Source organism: Mchenga conophoros, linkage group LG13 (assembly GCF_057382185.1).
Source record: "Mchenga conophoros isolate Kocher_MC1m ecotype Shallow Benthic linkage group LG13, M_conophoros_male_GT1.1, whole genome shotgun sequence".
Classification (NCBI taxonomy): Eukaryota; Metazoa; Chordata; class Actinopteri; order Cichliformes; family Cichlidae; genus Mchenga; species Mchenga conophoros.
In genome coordinates, this window is record NC_140538.1 from 2511102 (window position 1) to 2527627 (window position 16526).

At 49.1% G+C, this 16526-nt stretch overlaps 1 protein-coding gene across 3 annotated transcripts in view; it reads right to left on the bottom strand.

The window, feature by feature from the left end:
- Positions 1-1378: 1378 nt before the first annotated feature.
- Positions 1379-16526, bottom strand: part of LOC146560651 (echinoderm microtubule-associated protein-like 6) — a 68619-nt gene continuing 53471 nt past the window's right edge. For 2 of the 3 annotated variants that reach the window (XM_085296060.1, XM_085296062.1), the window contains 20 exons: positions 16187-16318; positions 15598-15686; positions 15254-15430; positions 14704-14938; positions 14184-14310; positions 9624-9702; positions 9423-9552; positions 8004-8102; positions 7486-7506; positions 6493-6666; positions 6202-6410; positions 5956-6113; positions 5506-5620; positions 5229-5417; positions 4897-5069; positions 4665-4827; positions 4331-4434; positions 4077-4230; positions 3705-3805; positions 1379-3125 (listed from right to left, as the gene is read on the bottom strand). In XM_085296060.1, coding sequence (XP_085152186.1) covers positions 3101-3125; positions 3705-3805; positions 4077-4230; positions 4331-4434; positions 4665-4827; positions 4897-5069; positions 5229-5417; positions 5506-5620; positions 5956-6113; positions 6202-6410; positions 6493-6666; positions 7486-7506; positions 8004-8102; positions 9423-9552; positions 9624-9702; positions 14184-14310; positions 14704-14938; positions 15254-15430; positions 15598-15686; positions 16187-16318 — 2654 coding nt within the window. In that variant the 3' untranslated portion in view covers positions 1379-3100. The remainder of the gene's footprint in view (positions 3126-3704; positions 3806-4076; positions 4231-4330; positions 4435-4664; positions 4828-4896; positions 5070-5228; positions 5418-5505; positions 5621-5955; positions 6114-6201; positions 6411-6492; positions 6667-7485; positions 7507-8003; positions 8103-9422; positions 9553-9623; positions 9703-14183; positions 14311-14703; positions 14939-15253; positions 15431-15597; positions 15687-16186; positions 16319-16526) is intronic. The other variant, XM_085296061.1, reaches the window with a different exon arrangement.

Below are 16526 nucleotides of genomic sequence, written 5' to 3' on the forward strand. Positions count from 1 at the left end.
CACAAATTAAACAATCCAATCAGAGGACAGATGGGTTTGGCTGTCGGAGGGGCGCTTTTTTGAACTGCAGGTCCTTGAAGGGTAATCTCTATATAAATATCCGATAGCAGCTAGGTCCCCTAACTTTCAGCAGCTGTTGAAAGGATAAAGTTGTGGTATATCAGTGGTTAGAAACGCCATCATTACTTTAGGATTAGTTTAACACAAAGTCAGGGCTGACCCAGGACCATTGCTGTGAGTCACAGTGCGCAGCATAAAAGTCCTTTCACATCGGACGCAGCATGTGCTGCTAATGCTAACTGCTAACTAAAAGCAAAGGATCCAGAATTTGTTGCTGGCTGCTGGGCTCTGTGGGTTTTTGCAGCAGCTCTACCTGCACTAGATGCACCTGCCCCTTGTTGTTTTTATCTCTGACTTTATGTGAACTACAAGAGTTTGTTTTTTTTGCTGGTTCTTCAAATGTTCAATAAAAACATGTATGCTAATTCATAACGAAGACTGTAATGAAGACTGTCATTTCCAAAACACTGCCCGCCCCCACCCCGCGGTCCGCAGCGCTGTTGAAAAGGCTGTGGAAGTCCCTGTATAAAACATGTAGACCTGTGACACAAAAATCACCAAACTCGGACGACCACAGACTGTTTTCCTTCGTGGTGATGAAGGAAAACGCTGGGTTGGCATGTAAAAGGGCATTTATTCCCTTCAAAGACCTGCAGTTCAAAAAAAGCGCCCCTCGACAGCCAGACCTCTGTTCTCTGATTGGATTGTTACATTTGTGATTGACATGACATTGACCAATCAGATGAAAGGAAGGAAAATAGGGTCAAAATTCGTACTTGTAACTTGCAGGGTTTTTTGGCTAAGTCCACACACAAATCTTTTTTACACACACAAATCTGCAAGTACAAAACCGATTTACAAGTACAAAATATTTATGACCACATTTTGAGCCCATAGTCTGAAAACTCGCTAAATATAGCGACAAAGTCGCTAAGTTGGCAACACTGGCTACAAGTACCTGGGGATCCCACAGGCGAATGGGATCCATGAAGAGGCCGCTAGGAAAGCTGCAACCACCAAGTACCTGCAGAGGGGCAAGTCCTGAGGAGTCAGCTGAACAGTAAGAACAAGATCCGGGCCATCAACACGTGCGAGAGCTTGAAGGATAGACCGCTGCAGGGGCGAGATACAATTTGACAGAGCAAAAACTACGTAATATATTTTTATATGCAAAACTTTATAAGCTGCTAAGGAGCTACATATCCATCTATATTCAGCTTTGAGGGTCAATACTGTGTGTGTGTGTGTGTGTGTGTGTGTGTGTGTGTGTCTGTGTGTGTGTGTGTGTGTGTGTGTGGATAAACGAGTCAGCAGTCGGTTGGTTTCTCACAGGTTTTTTTTCGTTCATGGTTACACACACAGACTCTTTGACACGTTTCACGACAGTTACACGTTAATAATCCGACACACAGACTCGTCCACGCGCCGAGAAACATGAACACGTCTCCAAATATCTTTTCCTGCGTGTTGGTACGATCACGAAGCTTTGGATGTTTCACGTCTTTCAAACAAAAAGCAGCAGCAAAGCAAAAAGCTTCTTTTTTTAAACGTCCATTTTTGGATGAACATTCTCAGTGTAGCACCAGACAGAGTACAAAAAAGAAAACACGAGTTCAATTATGGATTAAAAACAAATAAATCGAGCATATGAACCTCGTCCAAAAGAAACAAACACAGGTAGAAAGATCCGGAAAGGCACTTAAGTGTGACGATGTCCAACCACAGATGCAGTGAAGGCGCTGACATGAAACGTGACCGTGAGACTTTTTGTTTTTTCAGACAAACTTCACAAAGTTTCTGTAAATATGAAACTGCATTCGATTATTTTTTATTATAAAGCAGTTTAACGTTTCTGTTTTCTGCATAAAGAAATCTTAGTTTGACCAGAACGCCCGCTCGAATCGGCTCATTTCAACAACACGTAATAAGATGCTGATTGCATCAAAACCAAACAGAAACCAGAGCAACGTACCAGCATGACCTTTGACCCCTCCTGTAGTGATTTCATTTTGTTTCTCGTAGTTTTTATTTTGCTTCATGTCGGTGTTTCGTTTTTATATAAACAAAGACTTTTGTGTTTTACTTGAAGATAAAAATGAATCCACCTCAAAGAAAAGAAAACAGAGCGATGTAATAAATCTTTTAGTTTAGTCTTTTCTTTTTCTTTAATTTAATGACATTTTAATTTCGTTTGCTGTGCCGTTTGTGTCTTTGCGTTTATTCCTCCTAATTTAACTTTAACGTCTCTTTTTATAGTTTCTGTTTCCTTTGAAACTTTGACAGATGCGTGTGAATTTTATCGTAAATGACTTATTGCCAAAATAACCCCTGAATGTAACCGAGTATCTTCAGGTTACCGTTTGCGTCTGAAGATGTTAGAGAAATAGTTCTTGTGTGACACTTGTGGGCCTCCGTACATTCGTTTGAAGCCGTTTTAATTACCTTCAGCGCGGCTCAGTTAGAGCTGCCTTAAACTCTGATTTCTGCTCAGTTTTGTGGAAGCAGCAGCTTTGAGCCGACTGGAATGTCTTAAATGTTCAAACCACTGCGACGACCCAACGCAAGGCCTTATAGGTAACAGCAGGTGGCAGAAACCGTCCAACAAGGTCATCCTGTGGGTTTTGGTCAGATACCAGCTGATGGATCCTCTGAGTCATGTGATCCATCAGGAAGGTTCCCGCTGAGCCCTGCAGGGGGCGCACTGACGTGCAAATCTGAGCGTGTGGTTGACCAAAGTGAGGGAGGGGTCTGTCGTTTGATTGGTTTACAGCTGTGCGCTCCCTCACTTTATGAACCTGTTTGCACAAATTTTAATGTTTTTTTCACCATGTGACCAAAAAAGAAAACGACAAACATGTAAACATCAGCTGATAGAGTCCGCGGGTTCTCCCGAGGCTTTGTGTTCATGTCCATGCATCCGTCCGTCGTGGAGGGTTAGTCGCAGTCTGGCCCACGTGGCGTTGGAGGCTCGGGCCGGTTGTGGGTTCGACTCCCTCTGGATCCACTTGTGGTCTGTTTAAGGCGCTGTGGATCCGAGTGTTTACAGACATTTCCACACAAACACACTGAAACACACAAACAGGCATTCAAGGAATTTTGTGTTGTCAACTTCTGCAAACTGTAACAAAGACTTTGTCCACCAGGGGGCAGCGTTGCCCCTGCGACCGCTGCGCTTTAACTTCCTTTTAGTCCCAGTTTCCTCAGCTTTAAACACGAAGTTTAAACTGGTTAAAAAAACATCGATGGGCTTGTTGCACCACCTTGTGTTGCAGATCGGTATTACGCAAACGTAAAGCCCGCCCCTATTTAAACTTTACCTGAAATCTCTTAAACACGAACAGAGGTGTTGGATACAAGTCATAACTTTCCTAATCTTAGAAGATATTTTAACAGTGAGCACTTTGAATTACATTTACAGGCTCACAGCAAAAACAGGTGGAAAACAGGTGAGACTGTAACTGCTGTAAGAATCTGTTTAGAAGGCGTTTGACTCCGAAACCATCAATAAAGACACACGTGTGAAAACCAAGGTTCATGCGCCCGTCGCAGCATCTTGTCTTTGTAGTCAGAGAGAATAAAAACAGTTTTATTAGTTTAATCTCTCCTGAGTGCATGGTTGTGTTATTGATCGGTGATCGGGTTACCTGCAGTCGTCTCCTCCTGTGCTGATCACGTATTTGTCGTCGTGGGAGAAGCGGATGTTGGTCACATGAGGCGAGTGGCCGAGGTAGCGCTTGTGTTTGGCCTGCAGACGGAAACGAAGCAAACGTGCGTCCGTTTAATCAACTTAGTCCTGGATACAAAGAATAAACTGAACCTGAGCCTACAAACACCCTCAGCTACACAAGTTTGATATCCTCAGAGATCAAAAGGTCAAAAGTTTAACTTCAAACTTGTGACTTTGTTTCTTTCCGTTAGTGCTCATGAAGCCCTCGACTCCTCGACTCCTTCATTTATTTCCTTTCCTACCTCCGAACAACTAATACTGAATAAATGAGACGTGGCCACAAACTCACAAACTTCTCTGTGCAGGGGAAGTCGAACAGTTTGACCAATCCAAAGTCGTCGCCGGTGACGATGTTCAGGCCGCCGTGAGACACACACGCGCAGCTCACGTCAGCTTTGTCGGCGTTTCGAGGCCAAATCCCCAAAACTTCGTCTCCCAGGATGCTGAAGAAGAGACGACAGAAAGGGCGAGTCAGCGCCGCGGCTCGTTGTCGGGTTAGCTCGGGGGTCGAGCGGGCGACCATGAGCCGTGTTTGTGCGTTACCTGGTCCACGTTGCCCAGGTGATTCTGTCGATGGCGATCGGGTCGCTCACCAGCTTTCCAGAAGGAACCTCGAACACCTGCCGCTTATAAGCTCCCGTGGACACCTGCAGGTGAGATTGTGATGCACGCGTCAGCAGAACGAGTGTGTGTGTGTGTGTGTGTGTGTGTGTGTGTGTGTGATCTGTAGCTGGACCGAGGATGGCCCGGGGGTTTTGTAGGGTGTGTGTGTTTTTTGTGTACATATACATGTAGAGCAGTTGTATCACAGCACCTGGTGACTGTGGGAAGGAAGAGCCCCCGTCTAACAGGAAGAGACCTCCAGCTGTGGGTGTACCTGTACGTAGCAGCTGTCAGCAGAGAAGTCGAGCTGCAGGACGAAGGCGGGGATGTCGCTGCAGTAAACCAGCCGGTTCAGCGTCGGCCCTGCGCTCACGTCGTACACGTCCACCGTGTTCTCCACGGAGCCGACCGCCAACAGCCGCCGGTCGGGACTGAAGCTGCGCACAGAGTTCAGTCAAACAAACATCCAGCGCTTTCATTCTTCGCTCCCGCTCTCGCTCTCTTACCGGATGTCCTGGACGGTGGCGCTGCGGTCTCGCTTCTTCGCCCACATCTTCAGTGAATTGGAGAGGAGGAGGAGGAACTCCCCGTTCTTCATCCCCACCGCCAGCATCTCTCCGTCTGCGCTGTAGCTGACGCAGCGAGCCGCGTGGCCGACGCACACTTTGTTCAGCAGTTTCTAACCAGAGAGAGAAGATTTCTTTAACCAGCCCTCGCTGCACCACATCACGCAAACCTGCAGCAGCGCCTGCTGTTTCTAGCCCTCCTCCACCCCAGCATCCACCACCACCGTCCTAAAGAGCCTGGACTCCAATCACTGACATATGTATGAATGCACCTTGTCGGCGAGGTCCCACAGGCGGATGGTGGCGTCGTCGCTCGCCGTGATGCAGAGATCTTTGGCTGGATGAGCGCCCAGACCCCAGATTCCCCCCCGAGCGTGACTGTCCAGCAGCAGGTTGGACGCCGCGTTCTTCTCCCCGACCTCGATGATTTCGCCGTCTTTCGTCCCCACCAGGATCTTACCCTGAGGAAGACGAGAGGCCGAGGCGATGAGGAAGACGGACGGGTGATGGCGGAGGAGGAGGAGCGGGGAAAGGATGTCGAGATCTCACCTTGCCTCTGCAGACCGACCGCACGCACTCCACCTGCTGCCCGGTCTCCAGCTGGAAGGCTCGGCATCGTTTCATCTCCTGATCCCAGAGCTTCACTGCTCCGCCCTCCTTCGTCCTGACGCACAAACACACAGTTTTTATTTTCCAGGAGAAAACAAAAACTGAAAAACTAGAAACAGCACGAAAGAGGAGGTTGGGTTGCAAAGGAGCTTGCAGACTGAAACAGCTTAAACAGAGGACCACGAATGAGGCCATCACACAGAGATCAGCTGATCTCTGTTTCTGTGGCGACGTCCGTCCACAGAGAATTGGCGGCTTTCAGGAAGTAGAAAACTTCCAAACTCATGGTTGGTCCCGTTTTCATGACATCATATATAAACATCCTTTTAATAAAATCTGTATTATGAAGATGGTTCTCGATACAGGTGAAGCGGTCGGCGTGTGACTCACGGCCTCTCCTTTCCACCGGTGACGATGAGTCCGTCTCTCAGGGTGGTGTACATGGTGAAGACCGGCCCGGTGTGAGCCTTCGCCACCACCCGCAGCAGGTAGTGATCTCGCCACACGTACACGTCCCCGTTAATGGCCCCTGTGAACGTCAAGTTATTCTGCAAACGTGAACACAGACACGGTCAGCTTACGTGCTTCGACTGAACGACGCTCCTGAGGGGCCCCGGGGCGAAGCGGCGAACTCACCGCACCGAAGGCGACAGACAGCATCGTCTGCATCCTGCCGTCCTCCAGCGTCCCCACCACGCCCTTCTTGTACATCAGCGCGCCGCCGGCCAGCGTCCAGAACTTCACGTGTTTGATTCCCACCGACACGAATTGAGCGTCCGAGTCGGGCCGAAACTCCACCACGAAGATCCGGTCCGGGTGTCCGGCTTTCCCGCACGCTCGAGATCCTGCAGAGGAGACACGCCTTGGTTACCATGGTTACTGCCACCACAGAGGGACGCGAATCAAACCACGCTGAAAGTCTCTGACCTTCCTGCCAGCGCCACACCGTGATGGTGTGTTCAGGGTCCACTCCGACGGACAGCAGCAGCTTTCCCGTGGCGCTGAAGTTCACGTAGCCGACGCCTTTGCTGTGCGGACAGCGGAGGATGGACAGCGTCTGCTTGCCCATGGCGTCCCACACGTGGATCGAGGGGGTCGTTCCTGCGCGGAGACGAGCGAGTGTTTATCGCCGTTACAGCCACAGGCAGCGTCAGCACGACCACAGAGGGATAAACTACGACAGCGACACAGAGGGGTCGGTGCAGCCGACAGACACCCTGAAAACCAGACGCTGTTTCACCGACACGCTAAAGCGCTCGCGCCCCATTTATTTAATCCGAGCGTTCGGGTCAGGAAAGCACGACGGCACAAGAGTTTGCGTTTGGTACTCGAGTACTTTAACTACTCGTTAAACAAATCGAATGAGTTCAGTTTGAGACGAGCGTCAAACATGCAGCAGAAACATCATATTGATCGATCATCGAGGAAAATCCAACAAACTAACATCAGCCCGTCAGAAATGAGTCACTTCAATCATTTAATGTGGTGAAACTATCCTGTGTTTGTTGATACAAAGTTACCCAGGAACAAATATTTATTTAAATGTGTGCAAAAAACAATGATTAAGAATATGAGACAATATGAAAAATGTGTTAATGCTGACGCACTGCTGGAAAAGTAGAATTTTGAAGAGCTTTTAAAGTTTTTGATTAAAAAAACAGAACTTTTGTATAACATGAATATATTTTAAATATTTAATGAAATTTCTGAACATTTATCAGAAAAATATTACTTTTTTATAAATGTAAAAATTTTGTTGAAAAAAACGATTAAAAATGCAAAAATATTTTGTTTAAATTGTTTCTTTGCATGTTTTTATGAGACGTAGCAGTAAAAACCAAACCGACACGTCTGGTTGAGTCGGGCGCTCTGGGTTTCAGTTTGCTGTGATGGGAGGCGTGCGGGTCGTTTGTAGTTTACCTGGGAGTTCACCGCCGTCACCTGAGGTGTTGTGAGAGCGACGGTGACAAATGAGGCCGGCCAAAAACACACACACAAAGACAACAACATGAAAACCTGCAGTGAGTCACAGCCAGGCAGAAAAAACGTTTCATTCATCCTGCGTCTGCGCGGAGCTTCGACGTTCCTGACTGCGGATCGCTTCGGCTGCTCTACGGTTCGATACCAAAACAACAAACTCTGGGACGTGAAGCTCTGCTTGTGTTTCCTGATTGGCTGAATTAACCCCACTTCCTGTATTTTAAACGCAGACCTCGAGGAGAAACTGTCGCGACGTGGCGCCTCACAGCTGCAATAAGCGTTTGCTCCCTGTCGGTGAGTCGGTCAGTTTCCACTGTGTCAGTAGAAATAAAGCAAAGCAGGCGGGTTAAACAGGAAGCAGGGAGAGAAAGCGGGACTTCTCTTTAGTACAGTTAGTGGAGGAAAACACGGCCATGCTCCGACAGCGACACGCCACACACACAAACACCGAAGCGTACCGATCTGCCCGGTGGCGATGATGTTCTTGAATTTGGGGTGCTGGTTGACGGTCAGACACAGGATGTCGTCCGTGTGCTCCAGGTAGAAGCTCTGAGTTCCTGCAAAGACACGTAAACAGACACGTTTTACCTGCAAGGCACCAAATAAACTCCAGTTCTGGCTGAAGCTCAGTCGTCGCTTCATTCAGCACGAGTCACGGACACACTCGTGGTGTTTGTGGGGCTGCAAACGCACACATGCAGGTGAGCTAACGACACGGTTTCGTTCTAATGGATGGTGCTCTTTCTGGTGATGTCGTCAGAAGCTGTGCTTTTCTTGTGCAAAGCTCCGCCCACGCTGCCGGAGATCAGCAATCTGCTGCTACACGACAGCGACGGGCGACACTGACAGCAATCAGAGTTTGCTGATTTTAAGGTGCTTTTTTGGACCCAAAGCAAAAAACACAGGATGGCAACACCCAGGCACAAATCTGTGACTTTGTGTACCTGTGACGACTGCGCTGAGTTTTGTCTGTTATCAAAGGAGCGTAAGTGGTCATTGAAGCGTGCAGCACGCCGACCACTTTCCATCCAAAGGTGATTGCACAGCTCACCCGAGCCGGGTCCTGGTCTGTCACGTCTGTCATTCTGCAGTTAAACTGCCGTCCTGCAGCATCCGTGTCCTGATTTATGGACACGTGATCTGTGAGGTTTTGGCCGCACTCTGAATGTGCATCTCTGTGCAGCAACAAATGTGTAATTGTGGCTGTTTCCTCACAGCTGATCGCCGGATTGTCACAAACAGACTGCATGAAATTGCCAACTTGAGCCCACTTAGCCTCAAGCTGACAGCAGACACGTTATCGCCGTTTCATCACCGTCTTAATGCACCAAAGTTTGAAGACCGCCGGTCTCCATCTGCGAAGCAAAGACATCACAAGTCCACCGAACTCGGCCACGATCACTCTGTGCTGCAGCTTCCATCCACCTCAGTGTGGCTGCAGCATAAAACACGAACCGACCAATCACAGCCGAACGGCTCTGTGAGGTAAGAGGCGTGTTTTTGTTGATGAGATCCGGTGGAGCGCAACATCTTTGCTTCCTGTGTGCGAGCAGGTAGATACAACCTGAACACATTTCCACAGGTGTGCATGAAGCTGAGTCTGCTCAGCAGAAACTGTTTAACAACAACAACAATAATTTACCTGGTAAAACCGTTTTCACAAACATAAAAGCTTTTGAATATTAAATGTTACATCACTGACATCATGTTTCTGTGCAGCAGGTAGAAGGGGCACATGCAGAGATGCATTTACAGAGACTTTAACATCTTTCGGACACCAACGTCTGCCGACTGTTCGTGCGTCCATCCTGCTGAAACAACCTCACGTTAGGACTCATCGTCCACGGCACGTCACTCAGGTGTGTTGTTTGTGTTACCGGTGCTCAGGCTGTGCACGATGGCGGTGGCGGCAGTGTGGTACACGATCTCGGTGCCGTCGTTGAGGTAGTGCAGGTTGTTACGACAATCGAAGCCCCGAAAACCAAAGACGTGGTCCAAGATCAGGTCCTGGAGAGGGAGAAGCGGACGGTGAACGCAGGGACAGACGGACAGACGGGCCGACGGACGGACAGACTCACCTCGACCGGCCGCTTCTTCTTGGACACGTTGTTTTTCTGGAGTTTCTCGGGCTGCGGCGCCGCTCGGCTCACTGGCGGCCTGGAGGATCGATCAGCGTGTCAATGAATCGGTCGATGAGTCAAAGACAGAAAAACATTCATTTACATGTTAAAGGACGAGATCAGAGACACACGGGTGGAGCACAGACATGGAGACAACATGAACTACACATCGGGGGGTTAAACAGCTGATCCGGCGGTGTGCTGGTGCTCCGCCCTCTTTCTGTGAACTCAGACCAGCAGCCATTTGGGTTAGAGCAGCCGTTCTGCTTCTGACAGAGTTAAATCACTCAGATTTGCTAACGTTACAGCGTCACTGTGCTCTTTGTTGTCTGTTGGCGACTAGAGGGAAGAGGCGGAGTTTAATGCAACCTTTCACTAAACCGAGAGCGTCGACCTGCCGAAGCACCTGAAACCTACAGGAGGAAGGTTCTGCTGCTATTCAGAGTAATAACTCTAGTAACTGTTGCAGTAATTGCAGGATTTTGCGGTGAGTGAACCAGGTCCACTGCATCGTCGATCGTCACGGTAACAACAGTTAAACTTCAGTATCCACTTATGAACCTGTTTCACCTGCACAGGTGCAACTCAAAGTGACAACAGGTGCACTGGAGGGGCAACAATGAGACCACCCCAAAAAGGAAATAGATTAGCAGGTGGTGGTGCACCCCCGTCAGCTCCTCCAGGATGGTACGGACCGTCTGTATCTCCCTGCACATGTGGAGGAGCAGACACCAGCAGACGTTACAGGAGCTGAGCTGCACAGGTGTCTGCTCCTCTGTGACCTCCAGCGGGTTACTCATGAGCACGTTTCGGACCAAACCGTCAGAGTCCACGAGGGCAGGTCCACCACCACAGCATCGTCCTCCAGCACGACTGGTTTGGACGTGGGTCCGCGGGGTCTGCACAGGCTCCTCGTTGGCAAATAAACTTTCGTTTTTAGCAACTGAAGCGAGACGTTATCGCTCAGTGCTGCGAACGGTTCATCAAGGCGCCAAAGCCGTAAGAGAAGTGGTGCATGACGGAGAGATGAAAGTGACCGAACAGGACGAAAATGCACTGAAACGTTTTCATGAAATGCCAGCGTGTGATGCGAACACGATGAAGAGGACGTGTACAGGCAGGCAGGTGTTACCTGGATCCCCTGGACAGCAGAGGGATAGAACCAAGGTAGAGCTTTAGAAACACACACAGTCACGCACTCTTATCTACACTTAGACTCAACACACACATGCACACACACATGCACACACAGGCTTTCCTCCTCAGAGACACTGTGGCTAAAAGTACATGCTAACAAAACGCTACCATGCTGCTGCTGCTGCTGTTTAATGCTCAGGCTGCCAGCCTAACATGCTAGTGCAGCTAACCGTGTCAGCAGGCTAACGTGCACAGGTACACCTGTGGCCTCACAGCAGCAGGTGCAGCCCTGTACCTGAGAACTTAGAGAGCCTGGATTACTGTTTATCAAAGGGAGACACAGGTGGCTGCTGCAGTATCATCGATACCAAACATCTGATAGATGTTACTCTGAAGAAAACCCGACTATTCTCAGCCGAGCTCCCCATAGAACATCTTTCTCTGCTGATGAAGTCCCACAGGAACAGGAAGTGACATCCTGTCCTTCCATCAGGTGAAATATTGTTGTCCCAAAAGCCTAGAGACCGCTCCCTGAACATGGCGGCTGGTTTTGTCCTGACACTCTGTGATCTCTGTGGTCTTACAAACACAGGTGTGTCCAGTCGGCTCACGTTACCTGCAGTCAGGCTCCGAACATATTTAGGCCAAAACTCGATCCAACATAACATTATGAGCACTGACAGGTAACACCAATGACACAGAGCGGGTGAACATTTTGTCCTCAAAGTTGATGTTAGAAGCAGAAAAATGGGCGAGTGTGAGGCTACGAGCCAGTTTGGGTCAGAGCGTCTCCGAAACGGCAGCTCTGTGTGGGTCTGCAGGGGTCAGTTTTTATGGTCCAAAGAAGGAACAGCGGTGAAGCAGCGACGGGGCCGTGGAGGCCGATGCGTGTGAGGACTGAAGCCTGGTCTGTGTGGTCCGATCCAACAGACGGGCTAAAGCTTCATGCTGGTTCTGATAGAAAGCTGTCAGGCTGACCCCCGCCCCCCATTGAAAGCACCAACAATGAGAACTGGACCACAGAGCGATGGAGGAAGGTCGCGGCCTCCTTCCTCCACAAACAGGAACGGTTTGTGCAGCACAGCGACAAGTTTGAGGTGTTAACTCTAATTTTTAAAAGATCGCAGTCCAGTCGAGCCTCAGTGAGATGTGCCGGACAAACGAGTCGGATCCCCGGAGGCTCCACCCCACAGCTAGCAGGACCTACAGGACCTGTTCACCTGCTGAGTCCACGCCTCGACGAGTCGTGGTGTTATGTCTGATCGAGGAAGAGTTTGAATGGATTTGTAAATGAGAGATTTCTGCTTTTGGGCTTTAATAAATGATCCAAAGTGGCTGCAGCTGAGGTTTTAATAGTGTGACCATCCACACAGTAAGTGTTGGCTCATACTTACTTGACAATGCCCTGCCTCCAGGGGAATTGCAAGTTAAAACACAGCAGAGATATTAAGAGTTTCTACGAGGCCAGAGAGCAGCAGCAACACTCAGGAACTAAGGGTACCACAGAGGGACAAAACAAGAGTTATCAGTCAGCACGGGCACCCTTTATCATTAAAGATTCTCCGGACTCTGAAACTTGGAGCCGCCCATTTTCTTCCAAATACCTGCAAGTTCTAGATTTGGTCAGAGATTCTGTCACTGAGGCGCTGGAAGAGAAGACGTGCACACCGGGAGCTTCTGTGCATGAACTCAGAGCACAGACCTGATGCTGCTACTCCACAGCCTGGAAAACCCCATTTCTACAGGCTGGAAAATCCTCACTTCATATAAACCCAGTCAAAGTTCCCACATGACCACCTCGCAATCAGCTGATTTAATGTTCTACAATTACTGTAGTATATTTATGCATGCACCCTGCAGGTCCACGGGGGTGGGCTCAGGTTTGTCCTCTTTTTAACCATCTTTACAGCTTTTTTGAGATGTCATAACTTTGTGAGTTCAGGAGAAATCTGCAGGGCTGAAAAACACATTTAAGCTCTGTGAAAATCTGCAACCAGATCAGTTTTACACCCACTCAATGACTTAATACCTAAAGCCCAGAGCTCTCTGTGTGGGATAGGTCGCTGCTCAAAACAAGTTCAAGCATATGAAAGGCCCCTCAGTTATCTACATTTGACACCAGGCTCAGCTTCTTCACAATAATTTATAATATGGTAACATTTTAACAAATAAACCTCATTTGTCTTCAGAAGAAGGAACCTGGTTGGTGCTTAGATCGATCTTTGGTCTGCAGCTTTCTGACCCTGCAGACACATTTGTTCCTTGAAGGTGCCCTTTGTTGTTGAGTGAACTGTGAACACCGATATTACAAACGCAGCCAGAAGGATCCACTCAGCATGCAGAAGCCTGAGCATGCACGAGCACATCAGCACACGGGCGCGCACACAGGGAACGTCACCTTCACTGAAACAGACAGCGAGGATAGAACATGTTGGAAAGTCAAACAAAGCTCAAGAACTCGTTAAAGGAAATCACAGAGAGCACGAAGACATCCTGCACGTTTAAGAAACCGGAGAAGTCTGTGGAGCTTGAAGCTGAGAGGCTGTGTTAAAATGTGTGGTCCCAGTGTTTATTATGGGTTTGCTGTTCGGGCTTCGACTGCATGATTTCTTCTGCCAGCTCACTCCCAGGACAGAGATGTAATCTCACAGAGTGACCTCTGACTGGCTGGAGAGTTCTTGATTACGATTTTCTGTTCTTTAGCCATTTTGAACTTCTTTGAAGCTCTTGTTGTATTTTTCTGGTTGGATGTTTTCGCTGCTGTCAGCAAAAGATTAAGATGTGAAGATTTCATTTGTACGAGTTTATCACGTCCTGTGTTTCTCCCTCTTTGTCCCGTCTTACTGTGTTAGTGTCTTTGACTATTACCTGTCATCTTGCTCGGTCTCAGCTTTTGAGTTTCGGTGAAGTTTTGTTCCTTGTTTTATTTTAGAGCATTTTCTCTTCAACTGTCTCTGATTTTCATAAAGATTTATTTTGTTCATATATTAAATAATTGTTACAAATTTGGACAAAACAAGCTACAGATTTTTTTAAATGTCATAAAGTATTCTACATGATTTAGTTTGCAGTATTAGGAAGTATCACTAGTGTTTTTTGCAATGTGATGTTTTTCATTAGTGTGCGCTCAGATATGGGAGCCTTTGTCATATTTTACCAGCAACACTCCGACATGTTTTTAATGCACCCGTCCCAAAATACAGATCCTGATTCATTATGATGGTAAAAAACAGAAGTGTGTGTGTGCACGTGTATGTGTGCAGGTGTGCGTGTGCATGTGTGTGTGCACGTGTGTGTGTGCATGTGTGTGCGTGCATGTGTGTGTGCACGTGTGTGCGTGTGCATGTGTGTGTGCACGTGTGTGCGTGTGCATGTGCGTACCTCTCCTCAGCAGAGAGCTCCTTCAGCTGTTGGTGAGGTTTGGTTCCTCTCATCGCTCTGATGCTGACGGCGTACATCTTCGTGGTGTAATCCACCGTCTTCTCGCGGGCGACGTCGCTGTCGTAGCCTTTAAACACACACAGTTACAGATCTGAGGGACGGCTTCTGGGTTTATGTTGGTGCTTCACTGAGAGGTCATGTGACACCTGGATCCAGACATTTTTGCATTGAAGCTTTCAGGCAGAGACTTTGTTCGTGTTTGTTTGGATGCATGAAGGTTTGTCTGTGTCTGCTTTATGATGTCACAGCTACGATAGCTGAGAGGTGGAGTACGGATAAAGGGCGACGCCATCGTGTTTGGTGCAGATCTGAACCTCGTTTTTTGAACTGTGAGCTGGTGCAGAGACGTCTGCTGAGTTTAGCACCAGCGCTGCTCTCTGTTCATGATGTTGCCGAGGCTACGATTAAAGACGAAACTGTAAACTTTGGATTCGTGTTTATCGAAACAATATTTTCAAACCTCCGTCCTCCTCGATGTCGTCATCCGACTCCTCGCTGTCTACGAGCGGTCGGCTGTCGCGAAACAAAGGCCCGTCCCCCTCCACGCTGACCACGCCTCCTCGCTCCCTCACCCAGATCATCAGGGCGGTGTCAGCCCCGCCCACCGTCAGGAGCGTGGAGTCATCCTGAGCCCAGCGGACGTTTGTGACCTGTGCGCTGTGGCCCACGTAACGCTTAAAGCGAGCGTACTGACCCTGCAGGAGGAAAGGAAGCAGGTCCTTAAGAGGAAAGGTACACACACTCAAACACCTGAGGTCAGAGGGGCACTCTGATTGGTCCTAACTTTACAGGAAGTCACACAAGTTATCCAAACGGACTTTTCTATCGCCACATTGAAACCTGGGAGGCTGTGGCTGAGAAACCGCGAGGCGAGCACTTCAGAACAATCAGACAGCGTTGAACCCAGAGGAGTCGCCCCCTGCTGGCCACTAGAAAGAATGCAGTCTTCTCTGTACAGTGTGTGTGTGTGTGTGTGTGTGTGTGTGTGTCGTTGAGGTTGTGTGTCGTACTCTGACGGGATAGCTGAACAGTTTGAGGAAGCCAAAGTCGTCTCCGGTGGCGAGCAGCGCGTGGTCTCTGGTGAGCGACGTGGCGTTGATGTCGGTGATGTCGCTGTGCGTCGGCCAGATTCCCTCACAGGTGGAGCCCAGAACCGACGTCCAGCCGGCCCACTCGATCCGCTCCAGCTGCACAAACACACACACAACACGACACACACGGGTCGTTTCCACACGTCAAGCTTTTCTGTCTCCGGTACGAAACAAACGGACTCGTTCACGCTGCTGGAAATACGTTGGAGGCGTGACATCATGAACCCCAGCTCCTCCTCCTCTCGCTCAGCATGCACACTGACCTCACAGTTTCTGATGGTTTGTCGTTTTCCTCGCGGGGCTTCAAAGAACAGCTGCTCTTTGGCTCCCGTGTTGACCTGCAGCAGTTTACCTGCAGCACAAAGACAGCAGAGAAACATCGTCTGGACTAAGAATAACGCAGCGGCTGAACGCGCTCGCAGATCTCGCCGTCTGCTCGCAGACTCTCTGTGCATCATTCAAAATTAGCATTTACCCTTTAACTTAGTCCTCAGTCACATTAGGGACGGGTCGGTGACCCCTGATAACCTCTGGTTGCTATGGAAATATGGACCAATAACCTGAGCGTGGTTGTTTTGGTTGGTAGCAGACAGCAGCACAGTTCGCACAGAAGACGCCAACATGTCCGCAAACACTCGCCGGCTGCTCACCGAGCGGGAAAAACCGGAGGACGCTCGTCTCCAGAGGCCCAGCGTTTACTCTGAGGCCTTTACTCTGTTAAACAGCGCCCCCTGCTGGGCGGAGGGCAGCATCTAAAGTGTGAAATTATGATTTAACAAGCACTGCTGTTGTCAGGTGTGTGCAGGTGTGAGAGCGACTCGGATGGGAGAGAGAGAGAGAGCCGTGTGCTACCTCGGGCGTCCCAGTCGATGTGCGTGATGTAACTGGACGCTCCTTTACAGATGCCGACTCTCTTGCTGCTCAGCACGTTGTAGATGTCCACGAAGCTGTCGTGTGACGCCACCGCCAGGTATTTACCTGAGTCTGAGAGCACGAACACCCGGAACACACACAGTCTGTCACATGACCCACAAAAGATCAGATCACAGCAAATCGGCACGTTCATGGCTCTGCCTTTAAGTTACAACAGTTCATGTGCACAGCGAAGCTCACACATTTACAAACACGACAGCCGTCTTTATAAAACCTCGCAGCGTGTGTGCAGGAAGGTGGTGTTCTGACTGATCCTCCT